At 34.3% G+C, this 15506-nt stretch overlaps 1 protein-coding gene across 2 annotated transcripts in view; it reads left to right on the forward strand.

Annotated features, from left to right (window-relative positions):
• BRD1 (bromodomain containing 1) overlaps positions 1–15506 on the forward strand; it is a 74317-nt gene that overhangs the window by 38500 nt on the left and 20311 nt on the right. Inside the window, exons 10-13 of one of the 2 annotated variants that reach the window (XM_074903246.1) lie at positions 2084–2212; positions 3032–3344; positions 4110–4370; positions 7558–8046. In XM_074903246.1, the coding sequence (XP_074759347.1) occupies positions 2084–2212; positions 3032–3344; positions 4110–4370; positions 7558–8046 (1192 nt within the window). The remainder of the gene's footprint in view (positions 1–2083; positions 2213–3031; positions 3345–4109; positions 4371–7557; positions 8047–15506) is intronic. The other variant, XM_074903247.1, reaches the window with a different exon arrangement.

The raw sequence follows: 15506 nt of genomic DNA on the forward strand, positions 1-15506 counted from the left end.
TTCTTACCCTTAAGTTTGACCTCGAGTCATCCATGCTGGTCTCTTGCCTTAATTTTCTGATTTGTTACACCTGGGGATCGAGAGCTCTTGTGCTCTGTGGAAAGCATCCTTAAAGATCTGTCTGCTCTGTTCTTCTGCCTTGTCCCTGAGGACAGTTTCCCTGGGAGTCCAACTGACTAACTCCTTGAACAGCTGGAATTTTGCTTCCCTAAAATTCAGGGTCCTGACTTTGCTCTTTGCCTGAACCATATCCCTCAGGACTGCAAAGTTCACCAGTGCATAATCATTGCAGCCCAGGCTGCCTCCAGTCCTGATGTCTCGGGACTCACTGGTGTTGCTGACCAATAGGTCCAGTATCGCATCCCCTCTAGTAGGGCTTTCTGTTTGGTTTAAGAAGTTACCCTCAATGCACTCCAGGAGTTTCCTGAACTGCCTGCAGCTCACTGTGCTACTTTTCCAGCAGATGTTGTGGTAGTTGAAGCCCCCCAACAGGACAAGACCCTGTGAACGTGATGCCTCCTGTAGCTGGAATAAGAAGGCATCGTCAACAGGCTCCCCTTGATGGGGTGGCCTGTAGAAAACACCAACCATAAGATTCCCTTTGTTGCCTCAGTCTCTAATTCTTACCCATAAGCTTTCAACCTGCTCATGGCTCTTCTTCAGAGACAGCGCTTCACAATCTATGCTTTTCTAGTTGTAGAGGACAACCCCTCTGCCCTCCTTCCTCACGTGTCCCTTCCTCACACCCTGCAGCCATCAATAGCCGCATTCCAGTCGTGGGATTTGTCCCACCAGGTTTCAGTAAGGGCAGCTAGGTCGTAGCTTTCTAGCAGCATGGTGGCCTCCAACTCCTCCTGTTTGTTGCCCATGCCGTGTTCATTGGTGTAAAGAAATTATTTAACAAGCCATTCTGTTAAGACTTGCAAAGACAATCGGTTTCTGAAGAACTGTAGAAAACTTGATCTCTTCAGGTTTTCCCAATACATGTGCTTATACTGAGCACCACTTAGATTCTTCTGTCGACAAAAAAAGACCAAAAAAGCTTCATCTGTGTCCTCTGACATTCTAGAGTTGACACTGCTGGGAGAAGAGAGTTGAGGAAGAGATAATGTATTTGGTATGAAAACTGTGAAAGCAAAATGTTTGCCCTTACGAGTCTTTAATTGTCCTTATTTGTAAAAACAACATTTCCTTTTTAGTTTTTGGAAGCTGTGAACATTCATTGCAAGCTAATATAGTTTGTAATTCTTTAATGCTTTCTGGAATTCCATACATCATTCCTGTACGTTCACATATCACTTGCTATATGCATGTATTATGTATTATTTTTATACACATGTATTTTATGTGTGTGTGTGTTTGTGTATAATTTGTTTAGATGTCTATATGTATAAACACTCCATTAATGTGTCATGAAGAATTTATTTTTGCCATAACAAGACTGGTTCAATGTTGATAACTATTTAAGTGGCTTGAAAATTAAACTGTAGAGGAATTGTAATATTGTCAAAAGTAATGAAAATTCTGAAGGATGATCAAGTATTTGAAGATGTTGTTAGTAGCTTTTTTTAAAAATTATTTTCTTGGAATTTGAAGAGAACACTGTCTTTAAAATTACTCTTTGCGTTGGTCTTATGTATCCTGTAAATGTTCATTAAATTTTCTTTATACACTTTGAACATGGAACTACAATTGAAATTTAATTTTAAACATATTACCATTAAATACTTCTTATTTCTGTATTGTTGGCAAAATAGGAAGCTGTTCTTATGTAACATCTTTTCAAAGAAAAGAAATACAGTTTAAAAATGAAACAATTCATTTATAGATAAAATTTGAGTTCTGAGAAGCTGGAGTTGAGTCTGCAAGCAAGGGATGAAAATTATTTTTCTTACAAAGTCATCAGCTGAAAATGTATGTCAGACAAATGCCAACTGATGATACGGAAAGTAGCATTGAACTCATTTACTTTAATATATTTATATTGTGTGTCATACCTGAAGTACTTTGCTGTTGATGCAAAACAACTTCAAAACAGTATCTTAATGAAAAATGCTCAATTGGATAATTATTACTTCTTTAGGTCAAGATTGAGCAGGTTGCTATGGAACTTCAGCTTACTCCATTCACTGTACTTCTGCGATCAGTTCTGGATCAGCTGCAGGAAAAGGATTCTGCCCGTATATTTGCTCAGCCAGTGAACCTTAAAGAGGTATGTTTTAAGCTGTATTTCCTTACGTCTGATATGTCTTGGTGACACTTAAGTACAAGAAAGTGATCATTGCATGCAGAGCAGGGAGCAGTGTTACATTTTAATCTATTCTGTTAATTTATGTTTAGTTATGACTTACTGGTATGAAAATCTATTCTTATATACCAAAATAATTTCTGGGAAATACTGTTACAGAGTAACATGGGTACATAATGATCTTTTGCGCTAGGATTATTTGATTAAGCGAACTCAAAGGGTGTTTTAAAAATTGAAATGTGGATACTGTGTTCTTACTTACAGGTGATACTCCTTTTCATTCACTTGAGAAACTAGTCTCAGCGTGTACGTGCACATCTGTATGTGCGCATACGTACATATGCAACACATACATGTGTAATTAACATACAGGTGTGTGTATGTGTATAGATTGTATCTATATGTATGAGTGCATATACTACATATGTATAGATTATACATATGTGTAAATATGCATAAATGCATACGCTTATAAGTATGATATTCATAAATACACACACTATGTGCATAAAACCACAGAATTCTAAAAACATGTAGTTCCAGCATCTGTTAATAGAGCTCCAACTTGTTACCTAAGATGCAGAGTCTTCTAATAAGCAAACCTCTGTTGGCATGCAAACATTTGCATTATCAGAGTGTGCAATTCTAAGCTACATCTTGAAGTTCTTGATTTGAGTTCTTGCAAGATATGTCAAAAAATGTGGATCAGTTAAGATCTAATGTTTTTTTTTTTTCTGTAATAAGGTAATTTTACCCATTCATGTTTTAAATATTTATTCAAAGGTTCCAGACTATTTGGATCATATAAAACATCCTATGGATTTCTCTACCATGCGGAAACGGTTAGATGCTCAAGGCTATAAAAACCTCAGTGAGTTTGAAGAAGACTTCAATCTTATCATAGATAACTGTATGAAATACAATGCAAAAGATACAATATTCTATAGAGCTGCAGTGCGCTTAAGAGATCAAGGAGGTGTAGTTCTCAGGCAAGCTAGGCGAGATGCTGAAGGAATCGGTTATAATAATGAAACTGGAATGCACTTACCTGAACGGCCTAAACTTGAGTCACCCCAGCCTTTCTCTTGGGAAGATGGTAAGATGTTTTTGGATTATTTGTAAAAGTTGCATTTTTCATTAACACACAGTGTGTACATTCCATACAGATGTTTTAAGTTTGATGACTAGATCCCCCACCTTGAAAACATTGCTTGAAGGATTCAATTGTTTGTATTCAACTAGATCTGTCGTTTAGGAAACAGTGTTATCCAGATTCTGATTTTGACAATGCCAGAGCCTAATTTAACAAGAGAAATGAAAAAGGTTTTTAAATTGAGAACTTTCACATGATTGTATATACCTGTAAGTCATGGAAAATGACTACCAGTGTGCATAAACTTGTGCACATTTTAAATTAACATACCGAATTTAAAAATCAAGTGCGTTTGTAATACTAGGAATTAAAGTGACTGAGATTTTTATAGTAAAGGAGAATAATTAATACATTTCTCTCATAACCATAATCTTGCCGATCTCTACAAGAAGGAAATCATCTATTAGGGTGGGAAGGATTAATTATGTCTTCCTTCTGACTTTTTAATTCTTTGCCCTATTACTTGGTGTTCTTGAGCAAAATGCTTATCAAGAAGAATAATAATTATATAGTAGGCATTCATTTCAACATTTCTTCACTGGTAATGGTAAAGCTACTAAGCCTATAATCTAAATAGCTTTTTTTTATTTACATTTTTTGATTCTGGCAAGTGAATTTCATGTTTTCTTCCTCCTGTTAATATTATTACTGTGTGAAATATTCTAACAAACACTAGCACATTTTCAATTATACATATTTTGACTTCAGTGGATAGGTTACTGAATCCTGCAAACAGAGCACATATGTCCTTGGAAGAACAGCTGAGAGAATTGCTAGAAAAACTTGATCTCACCTGTGCAATGAAATCCAGTGGGTCAAGGAGCAAAAGAGCAAAGCTGTTAAAGAAAGAAATCAGCATTATTCGCAACAAACTAAGTCAGCAACACAACCAAGCTCCTCAAATAGAATCAGGTATTGGAAGTTTTGAAGAAGAAAGTGCAGCATTAGAACAAGACGGAGAAGAAGAAGGTAAGATTTTAAATTATGTTTAAATCAGTACTGTTCTGAACATCTTCAGTCAGGTGCTTTAATCATGTGAATTAAAAATATTTTTTTTTACACATTAAAAAGTGTAATAAATGAACATTATACTGATTTTTTAAATGGTCAAATAACCACTTAATCACAACAAATATTTTAAAATTATGAGAATGATCTTTTTAAACAAAACCTCCCATATTAAAAATAACCTTATTTTTCACAATAGCAAGGCTTTTTAAAAATTTAGGTGTTAAGAAATGAAAGTACAAACAATCTCATATGAAAAAGAATTGGAAATGCCTGAGTGGAAAACATCTTTGTACTTTCAGAAATCTGCTTAAATGCCAAAATATGTATTAGGCATCATGTGAGCCTAGATCAATAGTGCAGAAAACTGGCTGTTGTATACTGTCTTGTGTAGCTTTGTTATTCTCTACTCCAGAGTCTGGGGAGGGTGGAGGGTAGGTTTGGGTTGTTTTTTTAAAAAAAATTAATTTGTTTTTTTCAATAAAGCTATTGATAGGACCTAACAAACTTCATGTTGTCAAATCAAGTCGGCCATATCTAAGCAGCCCTTCCCCTTGTGCTTGTCTTCCTCCTCAAAGCATTCATCTCAGAACTGCATCTACTCTTAGCTAATTCCCATTGATTTCAGTGAGAGCAATATACTAGAAAGATCTAACTTTGTATTTCAGTTGAATATTTTATTTGCATTTTTAGCTTTTAAATCAGTTACTGAGGTGTTTATTGCTCATTTTTAAATTATAAAAAAAAAAATCTAGTCTCAAAAAAGTTTTACTGAGGTTTTTTCACGATCAGCTCGTCTCTAAAAACTAACCTGTTTTTCTTTAGGGGAGTTAGAGATGTGTTTCATTTTGAATAATGCACTGAATGAGAGGAGGAAATAGCTTAAGGGAAAGTGGAAGCGTGGTAATAAATAAAATAGTCTGTGTCTGGTGCAGCGTGATGCTATCAAAATTTTTGAAAGGTGGAGTCAATAAAATGACTGTCCTTAACTGCCATTCAGACAGCAACTTGGGGTTTAATTTTTAGTGTGACTAAGAGAATGCTTTTCAAACTTATAACTTGCTTGAGATTTGAACAACAATAATAGAAAAAGTGTACATGAATTAGCACACTTACCTTGTTCTGAGGCTGTTAGGTATTAAAATATTTAATTATTTTTTTGTACAAATTGGGGTTTTTATAAATCTTTGAGTGATGATGCTACTGAGTATAGTTAAGAATGTAGTTTCTGGCAGATAATGAATACACACTAACTATTTTACTTGTAGCTTAACATTTTTATGACACAGCCTTTCACTGCAGCTGTTGTGCAAAAAAATAGTCCAAAAGTGAGCAGTAGCTGGTTTTGTGCATTTACAGTACGCTTTAAGAAAAGAAAACATAGTGAAGAGCATGATCCAGAGTTGATTTGCATTGTTGTTACAATTCTCATCTAGTGAAGAGTGATAGTCATTAGTTGAAATTTCAACTCTTAAATGGAAGGTACTTCAAGGAGTAGAGTAAACAAATTGCCAAAAAGAAAGACGAGGAAAGTAGCAGAATCCTGTGCCTAGGATATTTCGTTGTGAATTACCCCCTGGCAATTCTATTTTCAGTTTCTGATCATGTGAAAAATGTGGTACCAGAATAGCCCCATGAAATTTAAGTTATAGTGTCTAAATAGTTCTCCAGTGTTTTTCTGTGCTTAAACTTTTTTGTGAGTATTTTGTGATTAATTGTAAGAAAATCAGAATTTGTTCATAAAGAACAGTTGCCTTGGACATTCTAAACTGCAGGCTTTTTTAATTGGTGGTACTTCAAATGTGCTTATTGGACTGTAAATGTAATTCTAAATGTCTTCCTGAAATATTATTTACTGGTTCTAAAACTTACATGCCTTCAAAGGGTCTAAGCATAGTCACACTTCATTTTAACAATATATTTTTAACATGAACTATGCTGTTTGATTAAACCTTACAAAATGGGGCAGAGATTTTTCTGCACTTACAAGTCATTGACTTCCACGTAAGCATTGCTGAATGAAAATCAAAACAATATAGAGAATAATATTTAATTAACTACAGATACAGGACTTAAACCCTTGGTTTTTTTCAGATGGCATAGAAAAATTAACTAAACCCTTTAAAATTTCATGTGATAGTGTAAATATTATGTTGGTCTCATACAGTTACTTCAGAATAAGCATCATCTTTCTTATTATTAATTTATATTTTAAAAGATTCTTTTGGAAGCTAGAAATGTTTTAACATCTTTTTGAATTCATAATTATGGGTTAGGAAGTTCTTCTGCTTGTATTTGGAAATGCTGCAACGGTAGAATGTTTATTTTATATCCCATTGCCTGGGATGAAAAACTGAAACTAGTTTTATATGCTCACAGTTACATCTCCATTGTCCTTTCCCAGCATGAAATTAGTGGAATTTACTGGGACATGATCATGTATTTAAAAAAAAAAAATTTTAAAAATGGTAGAGGGTGGTTTTTCTGATTTCTCCTATCAAGTCTGCATTGTCAAGTGTGTATTTGACAACTAGTGGCTAATCAAGCTGCAAGACTTTGGGGTGGGTTTTTTTTCCCCCTCCCCTTTTTAAGTTTCATTTTGGTACATAAAACTTCTAGCTAGAGCTGTAAAATAGCTCTGCAAATTGCACCTTTCTGTAAATTTTATAACACATTTTAGCTCTTTCTAGTAGGTCAGGTTACAAATTTGTCTTAGGCAGGTAAGGTGAATATTGATAAGGTGAAATAGATGAAAATGTATATTACAAAAAATTTTACTTGAATGGCAGTGTAATTGCATTAACAGATAATCGTCCACCACCCCAACTTCCTATTTAAAAAATAGATTTCTTAGTTTTTAGTTAATGAAACTAACATAACTGCATGAGAAGTAAAAAGTATTTATCCGGGTGTAAATTGTTAACACCAACTATAAACACCTACTTTTCTCTCCCTGTTACATTCCCAATATAAAAGTAGGAACTACTAACTAGGACAGGTTGTTGCTAGACAAGGTTTGTTTTTAAAATGTTATGCTTTGTTTCCAAACAACAATATATTTGGTGGGCTGCACATTTATAGTGAGTTTTATAATAGACTTTATAACTACAGGTTTTCAAAAATCACACTCTATTTATAATTTTTTCAGGAGATAAATCTCCCCCTAAACTTGAACCATCAGATGCATTACCTCTTCCTTCAAACTTGGAGACTAATTCAGAACCACCAACCCTCAAACCAGTAGAACTCAATCCAGAGCAGAGTAAGCTTTACAAAAGAGTAAAATTTGATAATGAATTATATAGCACTTCCATTCAGAAAGAAATAAATGGACACACTCCAGAACATTTACTTGACAGTAATCTCAATGAGTCGACTGTTTCTGCTGTAGCTGAGTCATCAACTGATGTAAACAGACGTACATCCATTCTCTTCTGCAAATCGAAAAGTATAAGCCCCCAAAAGTCTGCAAAGAACACTGAAACCCAGCCAACTTCTCCACAGCTAGGGACCAAAACCTTTTTGTCTGTAGTCCTTCCAAGGTTGGAGACACTTCTGCACCCAAGGAAAAGATCAAGGAGTGCATGTGGAGATTCTGAGGTTGATGATGAGTCCCCTGTAAAGCGCTTGGATACAGGTAAATGTTACAAAACTTATCTGAATGGATGCATCTTGAAAGTTAACGTACCTGTTAATTTTTTGACATACATGTAATTTATTAATCTTCGGATTTTAGAACTTGAAGAGTTTTTCCTCATAGTTGAGTAGTTACAGTTCAGAAAATGAATGATTAATTTTTGGTTTGGCCCTACACAATTAGACTTAGTGAACCAAGTTTTACTTTTTCAGTTTTCGCTTTGGCAATGGAATCTTCCAAGTTTACATGTATGAGTGGGTGATATTATTTTTTTAAGCTGTTTTCTATTTCCTTTTGTTGCAACCAGTAGGAAAGGTCAATCTGCTGCTTTTTTTGAAATTCTCTGTTAAAATACATGAAAACATCATACATGGTGCCAAAGCTAGAACTCTTACAAGGTGGAGGACAGACAATACATGTTCATGTATGACTTCATTTTGCTGTGGTGTTACTCCAAGTATATTTTCACATTATGAAACTGATGACTGTTTATGAGGTGCTTTTTATACCTGTGTAATTTATGGAAGTGTTGAAATCCCAAAGTGTAATGAAATTTCCTGTGTTTCTTTTTTTTTTTTTGTCTATGCACTTTAAATAAATAAAGTTGAAGAATCTTAAGTGTGAGATTATGCTCTTAATGAGACTTCTTTAAAGAACATTTTAAAAAATGTTGACACGTTTGTGCAGTACAGTTGAAGACATTAATTACACCTTTTCTTAGTGAACTGTAGTTCTGTTTATTGGAGAAGTTTGAACAAAACCATATTTGAGGAAGAACAGCAGCATAAGGAGATTATTTATTTCTTTAATGTTATCCATGGTCATTGTTATGACTTTTAGATTACTTTTGAAATAAATACTCCTGTTTCATTGTGACATTGTTAACCCATATGCAGGTGTGAAAGCAGCATGTGGGTTTTTTTGTATCTTTGAATAAAAGATACAAGAATTTTAATTTGCACATTTGTTGTGAAGACATGCTTCAAAAGCTGTTTGGTTTATGTGGGTTTTTTTGTGGTTTAGGGTGGCAGGAGGACTGCGTGGAGGCTCTTTTTTGATTGGTTTTTGGTTTTTTGGTTAGTGTTTTTTTGTTGTAGTTCTTTATTTTTTTTCTGAATGATCAAGTGAGGAAGAAAATTATTCTAATACTGCTATCATAGCATGAGAAAATTGTAAGTAAGATTTGGTGGGGAGGTGTGTCTCTTTTCTATATTTGTTTCTTTGTTTTGCCTGCTTGGAAAGCCCCATTTCCCATTCCTTTTCATAATGGCTTGGAAAGAGCATGTAGATTTGATCTGGTACTTCAGTTCTGAAGTAGGAATCGTGAAGATAGTGTGATGATAGAAATGAGTTAGTCTTTATTTCTGATATAGAAAGCTTTGGTTTCCAGATATTCTAATTTACCAGTTTTTAGTCTAGGTGATTTCATTATGTACCTTTACACAGATTGCATTTTATCACACTCACAGTGAATCATTTTGTGCTAGATGACACTAGGAATTAATTCCTTGAAATTTTTATCTTAAATGTTGTGAGTTACTTCTTTGGGAAAAAAATGTTTGTATTTCATAGGAAAACTGACTTAATTTTTGACCAGAAAACCCTTCACCAGATTTCTGAATACATTTAAAATCTGTGGTTTTGGTCTTTCTCTCCCTGTGGAGTTAGGTGTATGTGGGGCAAATATTCTTTTGATTATCTTCAAAACAAAAAAAATATGAATAGTTTCTTCTAATTGTAGTACTCCTCCCATTTCAGAATGGGGGGTGGGGGTGGTGGTATGTAATGTGTAGGCTAGTAACAGCAGACCCAAAAGGTCAAAAGAGAGCTCAAAAAATATAATTTTTAAAAAATAATTTTAAGTAAAATTCTGTAGTCAATTCAAACTAATGAAGGTTTGTACAGAATTTAATTTAGAACTAATACTTAGAGGGCATTTATATTTAAACTTATTTGTTCAAGAAGAGACTGTGTATATGAATTGAAATGTTTTAGCCAAATTAAAGTCACTTGAAGGTGTTCTAGTTATTCTTTAATAGTAATAGTATGTGGTTTTTTAAGCATATATATAGTTCATACAGATGTGTCAACTTATCAAATCTTACTCCTGTGTTTCTACATTTTGCTTTCATGTTGGAGATTTTATTCCTCATGTTATTTTCAAACTTGTGTGTCCACCATAATTTAGGCAATTAGCAGTTGGCAGCTATTTTGAGCTACAGTTCAGCAGGAAACCAGCACAAACCTCAGATGCTTTCCAGGATTTAAAACCTGTTGAATTGTTTTTCTTTTGCATATGCAAGCTGTTGTTGAATCATGCAGATGTCTGTGTTCTGATAAAAATAAATTAGATTATGTATATAGTAATATACACTTTTTTTATTTGGTTATTTTTCACAAAATTTCAATTTCATGCTGCTGGTAAAAAATGTTCTTATTCTGAAGAATTCAGCAGACTTGAGCTTTTTCCCTCCAAAGCCATACCAGGTTAGAAAAGGATGAGACAGGCTTCTTACATGTGTTCTTGTGAGCTTGCAACTTCATGAGCAGTCATTGTAGTTGAAAATGAATTCTTGCACAATTAACTGGTGTGAATGTTAAATACCCTCAATTCTAGCGTATATAGGAAAAAAGTAATTAAAAAGACTTTGCTTAATACATAGAGCATTAAAACTTTTAAGTGGTTGAGAGATGCAGTCACATCTTTTTTCTTTCTTACTTATTCATAACCAGTGTGGGGGTTTTGCTGTTATTTAAAGATGCTTTGTTTTGTCCCTCACCTTGCTCAGTCTCCTTGATATTTCTCCCTTTCATTCATTCTTATATGTATTCTTTTATGGAGGAGTTCAAAGGAAGACTCTAAAGCTTACCTGGTTAAGTAAAACTGCACATATTTTGTCTGATGTTTCATTATTCTCATAGACTGCCTTTTATTGCGATTTCTTGAATTACATTTGAAGTTCATGTCCTTGCCAGTTTGTTTCAAGAAAGACATATACAGGATCCCTTGGCACATTATTTTGTAAGTATGGTGCCCCATCTGTTGTTGGTTTTCATATACAAAATAGTTGTTGAAATACTAGCCTTTTTCAGAAATCTGGGACTACTGCACGATATAATTTAACCTTCAAAGAGGACCGAAAGCAGTTCACTTCAGTACTCTGACCTCCCTTTATATGTGAATCTTTGTTTAAAAAATACGAAGCAATAGTGTAATGTAACCTTAAATTTTAATTTCAGTGTTCTACTAGGGCATTATCACTTACATATATAGCGCATCTTTCTCCATAGTTGCTATGTGGAAACTGACAACTACATAATGGAGAGACGTGTTTAAAAATTTCCTATATGTACTTAATGTATCTTGATTTTTGCTTCAGATGGTATCTAGCAATTTCAAAAAGAAGATAGGTTGTTTTAACTTCGGAAATTTTGGTCACATCAGAGATTGACATGTGATTCTTGAAGTTAAGGCATGTCAAATCTTAACTGCAACACAATGACCTTTTCAAAATATCTATTGTATACTTACCTTGCTCTTTTGTTACAAACATTAATCCTTTTCATCAGGAAATTAGTTGGTGCAATTACTACATGTGAGAAAAATATCTTCTATCCATTAATCAGCTTTAGAGGCAAATTTTTTAATGGTTGTTAACATCTACCAGTTATGTGTAAGTAAGATAAAATCCTGGAACAAATTACTGTTTTGTGATACCTTTTCAGCATTGTAAAATGCTAGATGCAGATTAAATTTTCATGTTGTTCCTGGTTTTATCAGTCACCTTTAAATTTTCATAAATTTAGGATAGTATTTCACAGATACTGTGTTGGTACCCCCTATTTTAATTAGAAACTAAGTATTTAGATTATACTATCCTAAAGCAGTCACTTTATCATAGAATTATGATTGCAAATAGTGTTTATTATAGTGCAGTGCGTTGGTTTTATTTCTTGACTAGACAGCAGCAATAGAAAATTTCAGTGAAACGTGTCATTTTCGTAGTATTCTTCTTGCTTCTAGCCACACAGATTTTCTCAAGGCAATGAAACAGATGCAAAATATTTATAACATGGATCACTGAATTAGAATATTTAACACAGTATAAACACAGGGCTTTTTGGGGAATGGGGGAATTTATCATTCCTTAATACATACTTCGAATGCAGTTGTTGGTATGCAACAAATGTAATTATACCTTATTAAATGTATTAGTAAATGTTGGCCTGACTTGTTTCTGCCCGATCACTACAAAATGTTCTATGAACTTAAGAACTGTCTGCAAGCATATGAAATCCACTTGCATTCAATATAATGTAATATTGTAGCGATGACCACTTATGCTTAATTTTATTTGGTGTGATAAGGGTAGATATTATATCTGGGCTAAAATGGAACACAGGTTAATTTTCAAGTCTTGCTTTCTAACAATTCTTTGACTCTCTGGAGCACAGGCCAATTGATTAAAAGTTTCATATGTGCCCCAGTCAATTACCATTTTCTAAATGGAAGAAAAGAAAGTAAAACATGCTTATCTAAGACCATAACGTGTCCTCTGAGTAAATAAACTGAACTAGAGGTTGCTCAGTGAAAAAACAAATTGGCATAATTACTTGTCTGGTTAATATAGACAGGAATGATAGTTTATACATATATTAATGAGTAAAATGCAGTAATTTGACTAAATCTACTGACAGATCCAGAATCCTTATATTCTGAATTAAAACCATTCTCTTTGGTGTTTTGTTTTTTTTTTCTGTATATGCATAGTGATTTTTTTCCTGTAAAATCTAATGTGAAATGTAGTTAGATATTTAAGCACTTAGCTGAAGTTTTTGGACATGGCTGTCTGCCTTCAGGAAGTTTCAAAACGTAAAAGCTGTATATGCAAACAAATCATTGGAGGTTGTGAAAGCCTAAAAGGAATTACCACCTGGCATGTTATATTTGTCAGTGTAGAGACATGGGGACTACAGGAGCTTGACTGCTGAGTTGTCAGGATAAAACCAGGCTGCATGGCAACCCATAGGTACCAAAAAGGCTGAGAAAGTGAAGTTTGACTAGAACATTACCAAAATTATTGGGGGGTGCTAGTGCATTTTTGCTTGCTTTTAACAAGTTTGTTTGTGCATTTGGGGGGGGGTAGTTGTTTATTTGTTTGTTTTTAGTGGGGTGATGGGCCACTGGGAAACTTTGACTATCTGCTAAGAAAATAAATCAAATTAAGGAGAAAAATTTGAAAAAAACCCTGAAAGCTTAATTTCTTTATTTGTATTTGGCCTGCTCAAGCTTTAGACAGAAGTTCAGGCAGCCCTACTAAATTTTTTGCTAATTTAACTTCTGGGAAAATTTTGAAAACTAGGAGAGGATTTCTGTAATACATGTGGAATGAAATAAGTGCATAAGGCAGAAAGAGGGGGGAGGAAACTATTTCATACCAGTCAGCAAATGCAGTGACATTTAAGAGAATAAATGTTCCTTTTGGGTTTATTTCATCTAAAGAACTGTAGTATTAACCTCCTCACCATTAAAAATCTTGTTTATTTCGTGATTTATATTATTAGAATAAGAGGGAATTTTGAGCAAAAGAGTCAAGAATGGTGGGGCTTGATGAACAACTAGATAAACGGAGGTTTTGTCCTTCTTCAAGGCTTGTGAAGTCTGTGCATACATAAGTTATAATATGCATTATTATTTTAGAAATTTTTCTTGGGTTTTAAACCGGTTGATTTCTTTGAAAGTACTATCATGTGGGTTAAGATATTAATTATTAGCACCCAACTTAAAATTGCTGTGTTTTCTAAGATCAGTATAACTGAATCTTCTGTAACAATCAAAAAATATTTCTAGATTCCCTTCTGGTTTTCTTGATGCTGTAGGAATTGTGGAGCCTTTTACTGTATTCATGCATTTGGTGTTGTTTTTTGGTGTTCTTTGGGGGTTTTTTTGGTTTTTTTTTTTTTAATGCTTAGCTCATTTCTTGGCCCAGGTTTGGCTTTCTAAAAAATAAAATGTCATAGTCCCTTATGTGCTTCATCTGTGGCATTTAACACTAATTTTTCTGTGGGGTGCAGATGGTAAACAGAGAACTGTGGGATTTATTGACAGTTTTAAAAAAAGATAGAGAATTAAGAGATCCACACTATGGTTATAAATGAAGAACACACTTCCCATGGTGTTGGGACTGAGTATTGATGGCCTGCCTTCAAATTCACAGGTTAGATATTATGAAGTCCCTTGTATCAGGTACGTAATGTACCAGAGTTGATCGTACCACCATTATTTTTTACCTGTTTGGAACATCATAGAATAGCTTGGGTTGGAATGCACCTTGAAACGTCATCTATTTCCAACCCCCACGTACTTGCCTACAGGTCTGATTTAAGAGATGGATGATCATAAAAATGAATCCAGTGACTCCAACGCTAACTTTGGGCACTGAACATGGCAGTCAAAAATATGGGTGACTTAGTGTTCATTTTACTATGCATGGAGAGGGAGACAGATCCCATGGTATGACTGACTGCAAGATTAATATGTCTCAGAAAAGGTTTGTGTGTGGTTATGTTTTCTTTTTTTTTTTTTGTAGTTACATGTATAGAGGGAGATCCTCCATAAAGAGTAGCTATAGTAGTACATACTCATTGTATCATACATGCAGTCCAATATTTTGGGACATTTTAATTGATAGCTCTCTTCTGTGTTTCCCATTGTAGTACCCAGACATAGTTTCTTTGGTGTGTAGAGGAAGTGTGCACATTAAGAAGCTGTGCTATACAAAGAAACATGTATTACTCAAGAATAGGTAAAATACTTGAAACGAGGTTGCTTTTATTTTATTGGTACCAAAACAGTGTTCATTGGTCATGCTGCCACTTGGACTTCGTCAGGCCATGCTATCCTAACATGGTAATGCTCCCCCCACTTTCATTTTCCTTTCTCTCCACCTTCCTTTTTTTTTTTCCTCTTCCTTTACTTTTACTTTTTTTTTCCTCCCTCCAAACCTGTAATAATATAGCTGTCACTCAGAAATTATTTCTAACAACACGTCATTGGAAAAAAATGGAGACAAAGGCAGATGTTAAGAGCTAACCTTCAGCCAATAAAAGTGTCTGAGTACTCCTGAGTTCTTTAAAAATTTCTTTTTTAAGATAAAAGTATTTTAGGTCTGAGGGACAAAAAACCATACTGTAGATTCATCTGATTTAGGTACAGGTCAGCCTTATTTTTGTTCACTGTGTTCAGTGCTGCCTAAAAATAGTACAGCTGGGTTGCTGTTTAATAGCCCTTGATTATCCTCACTTGATGACACTTCAGGCACTGTTAGGTTGACTGTATTGAGCAGTGAAACATCTTGTTTTGTCTGCAGCTCTTTTCGTTGAAGGCAGAAAGACAATTTTAGGGTTGCAAACACTGTTAATTTTTCGTTAGGCTTGAATAAATTTTTAGTGTGATGTTA

This window comes from Athene noctua, chromosome 3, assembly GCF_965140245.1.
Source record: "Athene noctua chromosome 3, bAthNoc1.hap1.1, whole genome shotgun sequence".
Taxonomy (NCBI): domain Eukaryota; kingdom Metazoa; phylum Chordata; class Aves; order Strigiformes; family Strigidae; genus Athene; species Athene noctua.